This window comes from Atractosteus spatula, assembly GCF_055471065.1.
Source record: "Atractosteus spatula isolate fAtrSpa1 chromosome 24 unlocalized genomic scaffold, fAtrSpa1.hap1 SUPER_24_unloc_1, whole genome shotgun sequence".
Lineage (NCBI taxonomy): Eukaryota > Metazoa > Chordata > Actinopteri > Semionotiformes > Lepisosteidae > Atractosteus > Atractosteus spatula.
Window position 1 is genome coordinate 889,280 of NW_028296641.1, and position 14,878 is coordinate 904,157.

The window sequence follows — 14,878 nt, forward strand, 5'->3', positions numbered from 1 at the left end:
GAGTCTGCATGCTCTCTTTCTGTGATCCACACGTGCAGCGCAGTTGGAGGTCACTCATGCGAATTGCAGCAAATCATCTGGCTCACTCTAGTTTGGGCTGGACCTGCTGAAGCGAGTGCATGTTCCTGTCGGAGCGTGTGTGCGGCGCGTGTGTCTGCGCAGGGCTCTGAGGGGTGTGGCTCTGCAGCATTCCGAACCTGTGACATCATCAGGAGAGCAGGGCCAGTGCAGGCTGGAGCAGGCCGTCCTGACAGCACACAGGGTTCACATCTCCAGGCTTTCTGTGGCTTAATCACACTCGTACCCTGATCTCACCGGCCTTTACTGCGCTGTACTGTGCTTTTACCCTGATCTCACTGGGCTCTATTGCGCTGTACATGCTTATACCCTGATCTCACTGGGCTCTACTGCGCTGTACTGTGCTTTTACCCTGATCTCACTGGGCTTTACTGCGCTGTACTGTGCTTTTACCCTGATCTCACCGGGCTCTACTGCACTGTACTGTGCTTTTACCCTGATCTCACTGGGCTCTACTCCAGTGTTTGCCTGAGATCCAGCTGCAGCAGCTGGGCGGGAGCGGAGTCCTGGACTCCAGCTCGGACACTTGGCTCCGTGTGGAAACCCCCTGCTGTCTCACTCCTGAGCGGGCGAGGAAGTGGCCCAGCCCAGCAGGAAGCTGGTGAAACTCAAGGAAAGAGGGGTGACACATCACTCAGGCCTGCTCTGTCTCGGGGGATCTGGGCCCAGGGCGCTTAGTCACGCCTGCTTGCGCCTGGCCGCCGTGTGTTCAGCACGGGGAGCTCTCTCCACGTGTCCCTGCTCTCCCGGCTCCGGGGCTGGCTGACGGGGCCACTAGCAGAGCGGTCCCTTCTGCCTCAGCAATGTCACACTTTCTGTTTCTGTCAGTCCAGGACTGCGGTGTGAGTCTGTGTGTGTGTGAGTGTGTGTCTGTGTGTGTGAGTGTTTGTTAGTGAGTGTGTGTCTGTGTGTGTGAGTGTTAGTGAGTGCGTGTCTGTGTTAGTGAGTGCGTGTCTGTGTGTGTGAGTGTTTGTTAGTGAGTGCGTGTCTGTGTGTGTGAGTGTGTCCCTGGGTGTCTGTGTGTGTGGGAGTGGGTGAGTGTTTGCTAGTGAGTGTGTCTCTAGATGGCTGTGTGTGTGAGTGTGGGTGTGGGTGAGTGTGTCTCTGGCTCTGTGCCTGTGTCGGTGTCCGAGTCCTCGCAGGTGAGTGTAATGGGACCCCAGACTGCTTCTGGGAAGGAGCAGGGGGCCGAGCCCGCTGTCTCCTGCTGTCTCCCGGTGTCGAGTGTCTGCTGCACGCCAGCTGCTCTGCGCTGTGACTCACTCTGCCTGTTTCACCCCGAGACAGTTGGAGTCCCGCTGTTCTTCAGAACGAGATGGCAGCTCCCACACTCTTCCCTGTGTGTTTCCAGAGGACTCCCAGAACCCAGGGCAGCTGTTCCACCCCCCCACTACTCTCTGTGTAAAGACTTGCCTCTTTCGCTAAGATAAGATCACTTGATTTCCCATCTAAAATTTCTTGTATTCGAATTGAATCTTTTCACAGACCCCAGCTCGCTCTCCATGAGACACACAGACACACAGACAGGGAGGGAAGCTGGGGGTCAGAGTGCAGGGTCAGTGCAGAGGTACTGTCTGTGTGGAGTCTTCCTGTTAGACGGGGTGTTCCTCCGCCTGATGAAAACTGGCCCTGGTGCGAGAGTGTGTGTCTGCCCCGGGATGGACTGGGGTCCCCTCCAGTGTGTACCCCATCTTGCCTGCTGGAAGAGACCCCAGCTCCCCCGAGACCCTGTAGTGGACGAAGCGGTTAGAAAACGGGTGGGTTCATTATCGATCTGGACCCAAACAAAGCGACCCTGGGTCTGGCAGAACTGGAGGCTCTCCGCCGCCGACTCCGTCCTGCACTGTGGCTGAGCCGCAGCAGCACGAGCCTCCGTGAGCGGCGGGACGAGCCCTTCCGCGTCAGATACTTCACGAGGGCGCTTGCGGCTGGACAGCACGTTTCCCCACGACTGCTGAATCACTCCCTGGTGTTCACGGAGCTGAACGCAGTTTCGTTTCGCACAGTCACAGCCGGCGAGCTCTACGTCAGCCGGCGCTCCGGTACCTGCCGGTTTTGCTCTGCAAGTCGAGAAAGGGGTAGCCCGTGACGTCACAGCTGGGAAGGGGCGAGGCGAATGACGCTTGAGCAGTGCACGCTGGGATATGTAGTTATTCGCCTTTTCAGGTTACAGTGAAGGAATTGATTCGCGTTTTTTGTTATTGAGAATGAATATATATTTCAAATAGCAACTAAATTTTATATCACATAAAATTTATTTTGATTTTTTGTTTTACTTTTTTATAGTACTGTATTGTCAACTAAAACGTATTGGAATCTCCTGTAGTGCTGTATCTATAGGAAAGAATGATTTGAAGACGCAAAACAGCCGCCAGTTCCTCAAAACATTCTTTTTACGGTCCAGATCAGAAACAATTACGTATTTCACCGGGTGCACGAATTTCCTGTTTTTTCCTAGGTCTTATCTTGCACTTTTCGTAAAAACAGGTTGTTTTTCCCGCCTCAGGATGAGCCCATTCAGAGAGGTCGGTGGCTGTCATGAGCGGTAAACAGCAGGACCGCGCTTGGAAGAGGCGCCCGACAGCTGCTCCCGTTCCCCGCTCTCGGGGCCGGCTTCCCGGCAGCGCCTGACTCATCCGCGGCTCGTGACCAGGACGGGCGGTCCGTGAGAGGTGGGAATTCTCCCCGCGTGCCAGCCGGATGTGCCCAGCACGCGCTCCCTCCACTCCCCCCGCGTGAGTACCCGGCCCGCACAGCTCGGTCCGCGCACCAGGAGCCCCCCCGTGCCCCCCACTTCCACCGCGAGGTTAAACCCAGTTACCCAGTTAAACTCGGGGCCGAGGCCGGAGCACAGCGCGCAGGGGTACCGGCTGGATTCGGACCCGGAGCAAAGGCGGGTCTGGGGAAAGCACTGTCCTGTAATAACAGGCAGCAGGAGAACTCTGCGGAAAAAAACATTTCTTTGCCCATTCCTGCTGTACGGTGTATTGATGTGCGTTTGGTATAAGTAGCCTGGTATCTGTTTCTCCCTCGAGGGACACGAGTGATCGGGTGAGTCTGTCTCTCAGTCTGTCTCTCTTTCTCGGTGTTTCTGTCTCACAGTGTTTCTGTGTTTCTGTCCCTCAGTGTCTCTGTGTCTCAGTGTTTCTGTGTTTCTCTCTCTCAGTGTTTCTGTCTCGGGAAATGAAAGCTCTTTTCCTCGAAGAGCCGCGCGCACGCCGCGGCAGCCACGCGGTTTCAGCGAGGAGAGGCGGAAAATCGGCCGCGAGCTGAGGGCTGTTATTGGAAAGCGGTGACATCAGGCGCCGTGGGAGTGGAACACAACAGCCCCTTTCTCCTAAACACAATCACAAACACCGCGCACTCGACAAAAATAGGCACAAACACACACTGGCCCGGCCTACATTTCCTCCAGAATCCGACAAGCCCGCACAGTTCTGCAGACAGACGTGCAGTTTAAAAACACGCATCTGTACGGAAGGGAAACGCACACTTTCCGATCTCCCGACTGCCGGGTCAGGGGCGATGCGCGCTGTTGTAGCCCCGTGACCGGTCCGTTTAGCAGAAACCCGGCCGGCCGCTGCTGAGCGAGAGCTATGACACCTGCTGCCTGTCCCCGGAGAGCCGACACCGACACGGAGCGAGGACCCGCGATCACTCGCTTACCGGGGCGTAATTGTGCAACAGAGGAAAAAAAATCACGTCCCACTGTATAGAAAAAGCTGCATTAGCACTAAATTCCACAGACGACGTCTTTATGTCTAAGAAGTGTAGGCCGGGCAGTAAAGGCGAGTCAGTCTAGTGAACTGATGGAAAAGCAGCCCTCACGTGGCCCTAAAACCCGCTTGTCAACAAGAAAATAAAAAAACGAAGGAATCCCTGGGACACGGGGAGGAAACTCACCATATAGGGTCATCTACGTCATCCCCACGTGACCAGAGAGCGGCACCTCCTCGGCCGGCACCATTTCCCGTCAGGGGGTGTGTGTTCTTGGATGCCCATCTGATTTATGAGTCTCGGCGCCCAGTCCTCTTCTCCCAGTCCTGCTGAGACGCTGAAGGATTGTCTGCGATACCACGCACCACATCCTGTTGTCGACATAGCTGGAAGAAGATCTAGGTGGATTCAAAACAGAGGCCAGGAGAGTGCTTTCCCCCCTCCGGGTGAAGTCCGTATTGGAATCTCTCTAACTCATTCATAAGAAAAGACCCGGGCGCTGCGGGTGTGAGTCAGAGCGGTGTGCCGGTGACATCAGGGAAAACAGCGGAGGGTTCCTGTACCAAACCCGGCGACTGTGCTTCAGTAGTGGAAGAGTCGACCGTTACTACAGCGGGGATGTTTCGGGATTACGGAGGCAACTGCAGCGGGGGCAGCGGGGGACCGTTCGGGGGCCCCGGAGCGAGCAGAGCCCCTAACCCGGGAGGAGCGGACCGGTCCGGCGCGGCGCAGCTGCAGGTAAGGGCACCGTTCCGCCTCTCCCGCGGTCTCCCAGCCCCGCCACCCGGGGGAGGCGCCGGCAGCAGGACCCTCACCTTGTCCCCGGCAGCGGAGACCGCGGAGCCTGGGGAACCCCCGCACGGTCCGTGTCCGAGCCGGCGGGACCGAGCCCACTCTCCGCCACCAGGCCGACGGGGCCGAGGATGAGCGGGGAAGCCGCTGGGGTGCCGGGGAACCTGGGGCTCCAGACCGCCGGCAAAGAAGCCCCAAACTTCTGGCTTCAACATTTTAAAGCGCGAAGCGAGAAGGACAGACGTGTCGAAGAGCTTCGTCATCTGACTCAGCGCCGGGTCGGTGTCACGCTGGGCGGAAGTTCCCCTGAGGGAGACCGGACTGTACCGTGACCTCTTTCCCACAGCTCGGTACTGATCGGTACCGGCCGGCCAGACGGACTGAGTTTTGTAGCTGTCGGGGCGGGAACAGGTCCAGGGGTATCAGGGCAGCAGCAGTAGGGGTGGGAACAGGTCCAGGGGTATCAGGGCAGCGGCAGTAGGGGTGGGAACAGGTCCAGGGGTATCAGGGCAGCGGCAGTAGGGGTGGGAACAGGACCAGGGGTATCAGGGCAGCGGCAGTAGGGGTGGGAACAGGTCCAGGGGTCCAGTGGACCAGTGTTGTAGTACTGGGAGCAGCAGGGCGGAGGGGCTGTACTGGGAGCAGCAGGGCAGGAGGGGGACTGTACTGGGAGCAGCAGGACTGCAGGGGGGCTGTACTGGGAGCAGCAGGGCAGGAGGGGGACTGTACTGGGAGCAGCAGGACTGCAGGGGGGCTGTACTGGGAGCAGCAGGGCAGGAGGGGGACTGTACTGGGAGCAGCAGGACTGCAGGGGGGCTGTACTGGGAGCAGCAGGGCAGGAGGGGGGCTGTACTGGGAGCAGCAGGGCAGGAGGGGGGCTGTACTGGGAGCAGCAGGACTGCAGGGGGGCTGTACTGGGAGCAGCAGGGCGGAGGGGGGCTGTACTGGGAGCAGCAGGGCAGGAGGGGGGCAGTTCTGCACAGAAATAATCAGGATGAGCAGATGAACTCCATGTTGATACCGAATCCCGTTTGTATCCAGTTGTGTTTTCCTTGTCCTGCTCTGCCGTGTGTCTGAGCTCCAGGATTATTTCACTTGTCGGGGTTCCAGACTTCGAGACCAGGAGAGTGGTGCGGTGGTTTAACTTCCCCGGGCGCTGGAATCGCAGGGTCCTGAACTGGTCCACTGGGATAAAACAAATCCCACAAACTGCTGATGAACTGCCAAGCTCCTGGGTCTGTGCCTGTTATTCCGGGAGTCGGATACGTGGATGTTGGCATGGCGACCGGTGTCCGTGCCGGAGCTGGGAGCTCAGCCGTGCCCTCCCTGACCCCTTGTCAGTCTGACAGCCAGCGAGCAATTTCCCGGGAGCAGACTCGACTTCCTGTGTCCCTGGGCGGGATCCGATGAGTCATTCCGACATTCCCGCTCCTCCATGATGGTGGCGCCCTGCCTGTTCTCAGGGAACCTGAGCCACTCACACCTGGTCTGCTGGCTCCCTCCTCGAACCCGGAGCGGAGCTTTTCTCCACCCCAGCCCGCCTGGGTGTGACCTCACCGTGACCTCCTGACCCCCGACCCCCGGGAGGCGCGTCGCTGGGGGAGTTTGGTGTGAGCTCGCTGACCCCTGTGTCCGTCTCTCCCTGGCAGAAGCAGGGCGGCTCGGACACAGTGCCCTTCGTGCCCAGTCTCAACGCCATCACGTCCAGCCAGGACCTGCAGTGGATGGTCCAGCCCGCCATGCTGTCGGGGCCGCAGGGATCCCCCCGGTTGCCCTACTACCCCTGTGCTGCCCCACTGCCCCTGCCCGGTGCCTCCGGCCGCCCAGGGGTCATCAGAGCAGTGGGTGTGGCCGGCGGTGCCCGGAGAAGGCACGACGAACATGTGAGTACAGCTCTGTTAGCAATTCATTAATTAATTGATTAATTAACTTGCTCTCCCACACCAGCCATGTCCACCTTGGTTTCTGGATTCTGGAAGAACACCCTGCTTTTAGAGCAGCAGCCTCAGTCTGTAAAAGTCATAAAGATGTTAAGAGCTGTTGCAAAGTGTAAAGAAGGCAGGAGGGTGTGGAACTGCGATAAGCTGCTCTCAGGCAGAGCTGAGCTGAGACCGTAGTGACTCAGCCTTTCTGCTGTGGATGAGTCTGCTGGCACGTGACTTTGTGAGGAGCAGCTGAGGCTGAACAGAGCAGTGAACCCCAGTAAGATCAGGGTAATACTGGAGTAATACCAGAGTACAGTGCAGCAAAGCCCAATGAGATCAGGGTCAAAGCACAGTACAGCTCAGTGAGATCAGGGTAAAAGCACGGTACAGTGCAGTAGAGCCCAGTGAGATCAGGGTAAAAGCACGGTACAGTGCAGTAGAGCCCAGTGAGATCAGGGTAAAAGCACAGTACAGCGCAGTAAAGCCCAGTGACATCAGGGTAAAAGCACAGTACAGCGCAGTAAAGCCCAGTGAGATCAGGGTCAAAGCACAGTACAGCGCAGTAGAGCCCAGTGAGATCAGGGTAAAAGCACAGTACAGCGCAATAGAGCCCAGTGAGATCAGGGTAAAAGCACAGTACAGCGCAGTAGAGCCCAGTGAGATCAGGGTAAAAGCGCACTTTAAAAGCTGGAAATGTAGATGTTGTGTGTTTTAAAGATGTAGATGTTACTGGAATGATGTAAAAGCAGCTGTTCAGGTGAGAGACAGGAGCCCTTCCTCTTCACTGTGTTCGCAGCTCATTGGCAGCTGAGGTCACCAGAGCCTTAGGGAGAGGCGGCATGTTTTTGGAACTGGGACTTGGGGTACTGGGGCTTTGGAGACCCCAGCTGCCCACCTTTCTCCCTCCCCTGCCTGTGGAGCGGGTTTGGGGCAGGCGGGGGGGGTGGCCCGCACACAGGAAATGTCTGTCATGTGACTCATCGACGAGGGGGTGAGTCAGGGGCTCTCTGTGAGTCACCTGGAGAAAGCACCCAGACCTCGTTATCAATCCCTCAGCATGTCGGTGACCAGCGGCTCAGTTCTGTAATTGAATTACTGGTTCTAGTGAAGCTAAATGAGCAGGTTGTGCAACAGAAAGACACTACAACTGGCCTGATGACTTCCCCCTGTGAGTAACGCGCTGCTCATACACGCATCACACTGCACCCTGCTGTCCCGCCAGCATCCCGGTCCCCTCTTGGCGCAGTACCACGGCGGGCCACTGGGTGGCAGCAGTGCCCCGTATTTTTCTTCCCTTTCAGATGTCATAAGACTGTCCGTCCATTTTCTTACCGCTTCGCCCGTAACAGTGTCGCAGCAAGGGGCCCAAGGCGGGGTTACTCCCTGGACGGGACGCCAACCCACCACAGGGCACACAAAGAAATACACACACGCACAACAGGGCCTGTTTTCCCACATTTAATTATCTCTTAATTAAGACAGCACCCCAGGTCCGGAATGACCACTGTGTTACCATGCTGCCCTCATAGGAATAGAAAGGTTACAAAACGAGAGGAGGCCTTTTTCCCATCTGGCCTGGCTGGAAGGAAGTAGCTAAGTGATGCCTTGATCTAACCATGTCGTGCCAGGGTGGCAGCTTCAGCAGCTTGAAGCTGAGCCGCTTGCTCCACACTCCCACCACCCTTAGGGTAAAGAAGTGCCTCTTGCTCCTGGTTTTAAACGCTGTACCTTGTATCAGCTCCCCAGCAGCACTTGCTTGGGGACAGGGTGAGCACGAGCAGGGCCTGACACAGACGCTCAGCGTGTGTGTGGGGGGAGTGAGGTTCTGCTGTGTCCCCTGATCCGGCTGTGTGTCCCTCCGTGTCTGTGTCCAGCTGTCTCCGGAGGAGCTTGAGCGCCGGCGCGTCAGGAGGGAGCGGAACAAGCTGGCAGCAGCCAAGTGTCGGAATCGCCGTCGGGAACTGACCGAGACGCTGCAGACCGTGAGTCTGGAGTGGACACACGAGTGTCCAGCCACTGTCTGTTAATATTTACCCCTCTCTCTCTCAGTGCAGTGTTCATGTACTGGAGTGTCCAGTCAGTGTGTCTGTATGAACCCCTCTCTCTCTCAGTGCAGTGTTCATGTACTGGAGTGTCCAGTCAGTGTGTGTGTATGAACCCCTCTCTCTCTCAGTGCAGTGTTCATGTACTGGAGTGTCCAGTCAGTGTGTGTGTATGAACCCCTCTCTCTCTCAGTGCAGTGTTAATGGACTGGAGTGTCCAGTCAGTGTGTGTGTATGAACCCCTCTCTCTCTCAGTGCAGTGTTAATGGACTGGAGTGTCCAGTCAGTGTGTCTGTATGAACCCCTCTCTCTCTCAGTGCAGTGTTAATGGACTGGAGTGTCCAGTCAGTGTGTCTGTATGAACCCCTCTCTCTCTCAGTGCAGTGTTAAGGGACTGGAGTGTCCAGTCAGTGTGTCTGTATGAACCCCTCTCTCTCTCAGTGCAGTGTTGTCCAGTCAGTGGTGACCCCTCTCTCTCTCTCAGGAGACGGACGAGCTGGAGAGTGACAAGGCGAGGCTGCAGAAGGAGATCGCCGAGCTGGAGAAGGAGAAGGAGAAGCTGGAGCTGGTCCTGGAGGCTCACCGGCCCATCTGCAAGATCCAGGAGTCCGACTCCGACTCCGACCCCCCGCCGGGGCTGTCCGCCCTGCGCCCGGTCAAGAGTGAGCCAGCCAGTGCCAGGGAGCCACCTTCCTCCTCCTCCTCCTCCTCCGCCACGGCCCAGACCCAGGGGCGCCCCAAAACCAGGCTGCCCCCCAAGATCCGCCTGCCCGCGTCCTCCGCGCCGGACGCCGATGCCCTGCACACCCCCGTGCTGCTGACCACGCCCTCGCTCACGCCCTTCACTGCCAGCCTGGTCTTCACCTACCCCCCCAGCCCGCTGGACTCCGGCGCCGGCGCCGCCGCGCCCCCCCCCGCCGCCCGGGCCCAGCCCTGCGGCACCGCGCACCGGCGCAGCAGCAGCAGCGGCGAGCAGTCGTCCGACTCCCTGAACTCGCCCACCCTGCTGGCGCTGTGAGCCGGGCCGTCACCACGGCGACGGCGCCGAGCCCGAGCTGTTCTCCCGGCCGACAGCAGGGGGCAGCGGAGTCGCTGGGGAACACGGGGAAAGGTGGGGGCCAGGATCCGGACGCTCTCCGGATCGGGAGCCAGGGCCGCGAGAGTCGAGGCGGGAATTTCATCCTCGCTCCTGGAGCAGCCTTTACACAAAGGGTGGTGGGAGCGTTCGACAAGAGGAGGCCGATTCCCCGGATTCCTTTGAGAGCCATCGGGATCGGAGATCCTCGCACCAATCAGCAACTGGGGAACAAACGAGCTCGGCGGACTGGAGGGCCTCTTGCCAGTTTGTGATGTTTCCAGTCAAAGCAGGGTTAGGGTTAGGGTTAGGGTTGCTAATTTAACTGACAGGCCTCACTATAAGCTGTTCCCGAGTGCAACTCGCATGTCTGAGTCTCATGCTAGAGTCTCCTTGTACCTTTTCTACAGAATATCACCTACTAAATCAGAAATTAGAGATATATATTTATTGCAGAAAAAGATATTTTTGTATAACTTATTTTCATATGACTGAAATGTATGGATGTTTGTGTTTTTGCAAGCTGAGTTATGAAAATAAAGCGAAGGAAAGCTGATCTGATCAGTTGGCCTGCTCACGCTGGGGTGTCGGTGGACAGCTCGCTCGGGGGGGAGGGGGTGTCGTGGGCGTGGCGGCCTGCGGCTCTTCCTCAGGACATCCTGCGCCGAGAGAGAGTGATGTCACAGGAAGCCGGCTTCCTCCCTCTCCTGGAACACACTTCCTGTCTGTGGGCCCAGCGGCCAGCACGAGGAGGAGTAAGCAGGTCTAAGGCGAGGGGCAGCTGGACAGCTGGAGAACAGGGTCCCTAATCAACCTCTGATTTTGAACGGCTGTGAGGGGCACGGCTGTCCTGTAGTCTGGCCACACTAACGCCGCCCATGGCTGCAGTTAGCTGGGACTGAACATGTCCGACCTGCTCCAACTGGACCTGAGCCACGGGACCAGCTGTCCTCCTGGTCTAACAGGACTGGACCTGAGCCACCGGACCAGCTGTTCTCCTGGTCTAACAGGACTGGACCTGCGTCCACATGTCGCTCAGCGCAGCGGGACAGGGGCACCGTGTCCTTTCCTGTGGCTGAACATGGAGCTCACTGCTGCAAGGAGCCGGTGCTCCGCAGGGCCAGAAGTAGATGCTCGTGAGCACAAAGCAGGTGAATTCACACCCTGCCAGGTTTCCAGCCAGTGACTCAATTGCTTGGTCGAACCCTTCTCACTCAGCCCAGGACTCGACACAGCTGGGTGAGATCTGGGCAGCACAGGAGGCACTATTGTACACAGAGGGAGGCGGGAGGGTGGAACAAGCAGCCCAGCCATGCTGCTGGAGCCGATGCCCTGGCTTCTCTCCACACACAGCTGGGATCCTGGGATCGATTAACCACTAACTGCCGGATGAGCTACGTGCGTCAAACGGCTCCTCACCGTTGCTGTGCTGCTTTCACAACCGAACCCGCAACCCCACCGGCCCCCCTTGGCCTGGCCTGTAGAGGAGGACAGCGAGTATTTCACAGACAGGGTCTCATTTATTCCCCCCCCCCTTGGTGAACTGTGTGCAACTCGCCAACTCCACAGCTCAGGCCAGTACCCCACGAACCCCCCACCCAAGGGTGCCCTCGCCGTCACCCACAGAAGGACAGCAGCTGTTCAGCCCGACTGGTCAAAGAGATGTATTGAGGCCTCAGCCCTTGAGTAACAATCCGGCGCCAGTCACACACAGAACACACCCGGCCCGGCCCAGACCGGCCCGGTGAACGACGGCACGACCACAACACCCACTGTTGGCGCACGAAGGCGCCGTCCCGCGCCCGCGTCAGTCCTCCGGCGAGCAGGCGGCGTGCAGCTGGTCGGGGCTGCCCACGCTGCCCGTGCTGGAGCTGCCATCGCCCAGGTCGCGCGCCAGGCAGGGCAGGCTGAGCTCGGAGGAGCCGGCCGGGCTGCCCTCGGCCCGGCCCACGCACTCCTCCTCCAGCACCAGGCACAGCTCCTTCAGGTCCAGGTTCTCGCGCAGCAGCGCCCCCTGCAGGCGCTCCAGCTCCGCCAGCTTCTGCAGGTAGCCGCCCAGGTCGTCGCGCAGCACGCGCGCCGCGTGCTGGCCGAACAGCTGCCACTCGCGCGCCAGCCTCTTGGCCTTCAGCCGGTCGTCGTCCAGGAAGCAGCAGAGGTCGCGCAGCTCGCGGTTGTCCTGCTGCAGCCGCTGGTTGACGGCCTTGAGCTCGCGCACCTCCAGCAGGTGGCCCTGCAGCTGCCGGTTCACCTCGGTGATCAGCCGGCCGCGCTGCAGCAGGGCGGCGATCTTGTCCGCCTCCTCTCGCCGCAGCCGCGACACCAGCTCCTCCTTCGAGCTGCGCAGCAGATCCTCGTCGCTCAGCCGGCCCAGCTCGCGCTGCGCCCGCTCGCCGTCGCCGCTGCCCATGTCGGAGCCGCGCGGCCCCGGGCGCGGCGCTCGGCCTGGCGCGGGACCCGGCCTTGTGTTCGCCGCACGGGAACGCGCGGGGTGCGCGGTTTACTCTCAGTCACAGCGCCGCTTCCCAGGCACTGCGGCGGCTGAGTCCATTACAGTCTCCTCCTCGCCCTATTTTCCGGTCTTGCGTGTCTGTGGATTAGTCTCGCACACGGCACCCCAGCGGTGGGGGGGCGCGGGGTTCGACTCCGGGTGTTTTTCCGAGCTCCTGCCGCTGGGCAGAGCCCCTCTCCAGCATGCCGGACCGAGCCCAGCCCGGGAGCGCGGACACTCACCCCCTCGCGGTTCCGCTGACCACCGCGGTCAGGTGCAGGGCCGTCTCGTGCCGACGGTTAAACCAGGCCAGCCGAGGGAAAATGGACTCGACCCGTCCAGTCCAGTCCGCCCCTCCTCTGTGCGGCCGTGTCCGCAGAGCGCTGTTCGCGCACCGAGCCCGCTGCCTGGTCCTGTTTTTCCAGAGATGGATGTGTCGGTGCGGCTCTCTCGCTGCCTCTCCCTCCGCTCGGGTTTAATTAACCCCGCAGATGCGCAGACGGGGAAATCTCGCCCCCCCCCTCTCTCCCCTCCGTTCGCTCCGCACGGTGCTCGTGGGGGGAAAAAACCACAGAAATGAATTTTAGGCTCGAGCGGTGTGAGCCCGTATTATAAAGGGGCTGACGTCACAGGTAAAAGCCCAGCTCGCGCTGCTGGCACATCCTTCCGCCCGCAGCCCGACCTATTGTTCGAGCGGCGCTGTGACAATGCGGGGTGTTAGCCTGGGGGGGGGTGCGGGGGATTTGTAAGAGCTTCCACACTGCAGCGAAAACAAAAGCCAGCTGACCGGGCTGTGCCCTGCCTGGGGCTCTGTGGGCTCAGCACACCGCTCATCTTCCCCCCCTCCGCTCCGAGCAGAACCAGGCCCGGTTTCCTCCCAGGGCTCAATAAGGAGACTCCCGAGCTCTTGCTAACAAGCCGAACCCCTTCCCTTGTGAATTTCAGCTCCAAAAACGATACCGTTCGGAAGTTCTGAAGGGTCCGGAGGCAGAGGAGAGGGGGACAGGAGAGAGGGGGAGAGGAGAGAGAGAGGAGAGAAGAGAGAGGGAGAGGAGAGAGAGAGGAGAGAGGGGGACAGGAGAGAGGGGGAGAGGAGAGAGAGAGGAGAGAAGAGAGAGGGAGAGGAGAGAGAGAGAAGAGAGGGGGACAGGAGAGAGGGGGAGAGGAGAGAGAGAGGAGAGAAGAGAGAGGGAGAGGAGAGAGAGAGAAGAGAGGGGGAGAGGAGAGAGAGAGGAGAGAAGAGAGAGAGGAGAGAAGAGAGAGAGAAGAGAGGGGGAGAGGAGAGAGAGAGGAGAGAAGAGAGAGGGAGAGGAGAGAGAGAAGAGAGGGGGACAAGAGAGAGGGGGAGAGGAGAGAGAGAAGAGAGAGGGAGAGGAGAGAGAGAAGAGAGGGGGACAGGAGAGAGGGGGAGAGGAGAGAGAGAAGAGAGGGGGACAGAAGAGAGGGGGAGAGGAGAGAGAGAGAAGAGAGGGGGAGAGGAGAGAGAGAGGAGAGAAGAGAGAGGGAGAGGAGAGAGAGAAGAGAGGGGGACAAGAGAGAGGGGGAGAGGAGAGAGAGAAGAGAGAGGGACAGGAGAGAGAGGAGTGAGGGACAGGAGAGAGGAGAGAGAGAAGAGAGAGGGAGAGGAGAGAGAGAAGAGAGAGGGACAGGAGAGAGGGGGAGAGAGTGAATGGGAGAGCAGAGAGGGAAAAGACAGATTCCTTCCATCCTTCCAGCAGCGGAGCAGGAGAAAACATGGGAAAAGCAGTGTTCTTGGGAATCTGGGCTCCGTGTCCTTTCCAGGACCAGCTGGGCTGGGGGGGCCCGACTGCCTCGCCCTGCCCACACCCCCCCGATCCTGCTGCATCCTGCTCCGGAACGGCCAGCAGGGTGGAGACAGGAATTCCTGATGTGGGGTTACTGGAATGCAGACCACCTCCGAGTGAGGGATTACTGTGTGAAAACTGGCCAGCGGTTCTCTCGTAATATTGCAGAAATCGTATTGTGTGGGGTTTAGTCAGCTAACACTTCAGCAAGTTTATACTATCCATCCCCCCGGGAATCTCCTGGCCTCCAGGGGCAGGGACACAGGGATCAGAGCCACTCCGGGTGAAAAGGTGCCCGGCGCAGACTCGAACCCAGAGCCCCCGCTGGGAGGAAAGTTCCTGCAGCTCCAGGGAGCCCAGGTGTGGTGTTTCCGCAGTCCTGGACTATCCCACTGGGATACTGGTGGGGAATACACTTCTCCAGCTCTCTGCTCCGTGAGGCCAGGAGTGTGCTCAGCTCCGGATCGGGGCGTCGATATTACTCCTGCGTCTCCCTCTTTCTGTCTCCAAGCGGGAGCAGTCTTTCCCCCAGGAGCGCAGCCTTCAGGGAGTAAAGCAGCGAGCAGCAGGAGCTGGGCTGGTGTTTCCCCAGGCTGGGAAGTATTTGCCCCACTGAGGGAGTCGGAGCGTTTTTCTATTATCGCAAAGCGCTGCAGAGGGCGGTGAGGTCAGCGCAGCTCATCCCCGGCGGCGTGCTCCCAGACACCGAGGACACCTGCTCCGTGAGAACCCTCAGGAAGGCCAGGTCTGTCCTCCAGGACCCCAGTCACCCCAACCACAATCTGTTCTCTCTACTACTGCCTGGAAAACGCTACCGCAGCATACAGACAAACACCAACAGATTTCAAAACAGCTTTTTCCCTCAGGCAATAAGACCACTGAACAGCCACCCACAGCCACCAGCAGTTACCCAAAGACCGCTGAGAAACAGTCAGGCCACTTGAGACTGATAA

At 59.2% G+C, this 14,878-nt stretch overlaps 2 protein-coding genes across 2 annotated transcripts; one reads left to right on the forward strand and one right to left on the reverse strand.

Annotated features, from left to right (window-relative positions):
- Positions 1-4,329: 4,329 nt before the first annotated feature.
- fosl1a (FOS like 1, AP-1 transcription factor subunit a) lies at positions 4,330-10,185 on the forward strand. The gene is made up of 4 exons (XM_088909014.1): positions 4,330-4,533; positions 6,237-6,470; positions 8,387-8,494; positions 9,039-10,185. Exons 1-4 carry the CDS (start codon positions 4,414-4,416, stop codon positions 9,570-9,572), a joined length of 996 nt encoding a protein of 331 aa, XP_088765140.1. The 5' UTR covers positions 4,330-4,413; the 3' UTR covers positions 9,573-10,185.
- A 1,090-nt stretch (positions 10,186-11,275) lies between these two features.
- On the reverse strand, positions 11,276-13,582 carry ccdc85b (coiled-coil domain containing 85B). Its single transcript, XM_088909015.1, has one exon. It carries the CDS (start codon positions 12,037-12,039, stop codon positions 11,437-11,439), a length of 603 nt encoding a protein of 200 aa, XP_088765141.1. The 5' UTR covers positions 12,040-13,582; the 3' UTR covers positions 11,276-11,436.
- Between the last annotated feature and the right edge of the window lie 1,296 nt (positions 13,583-14,878).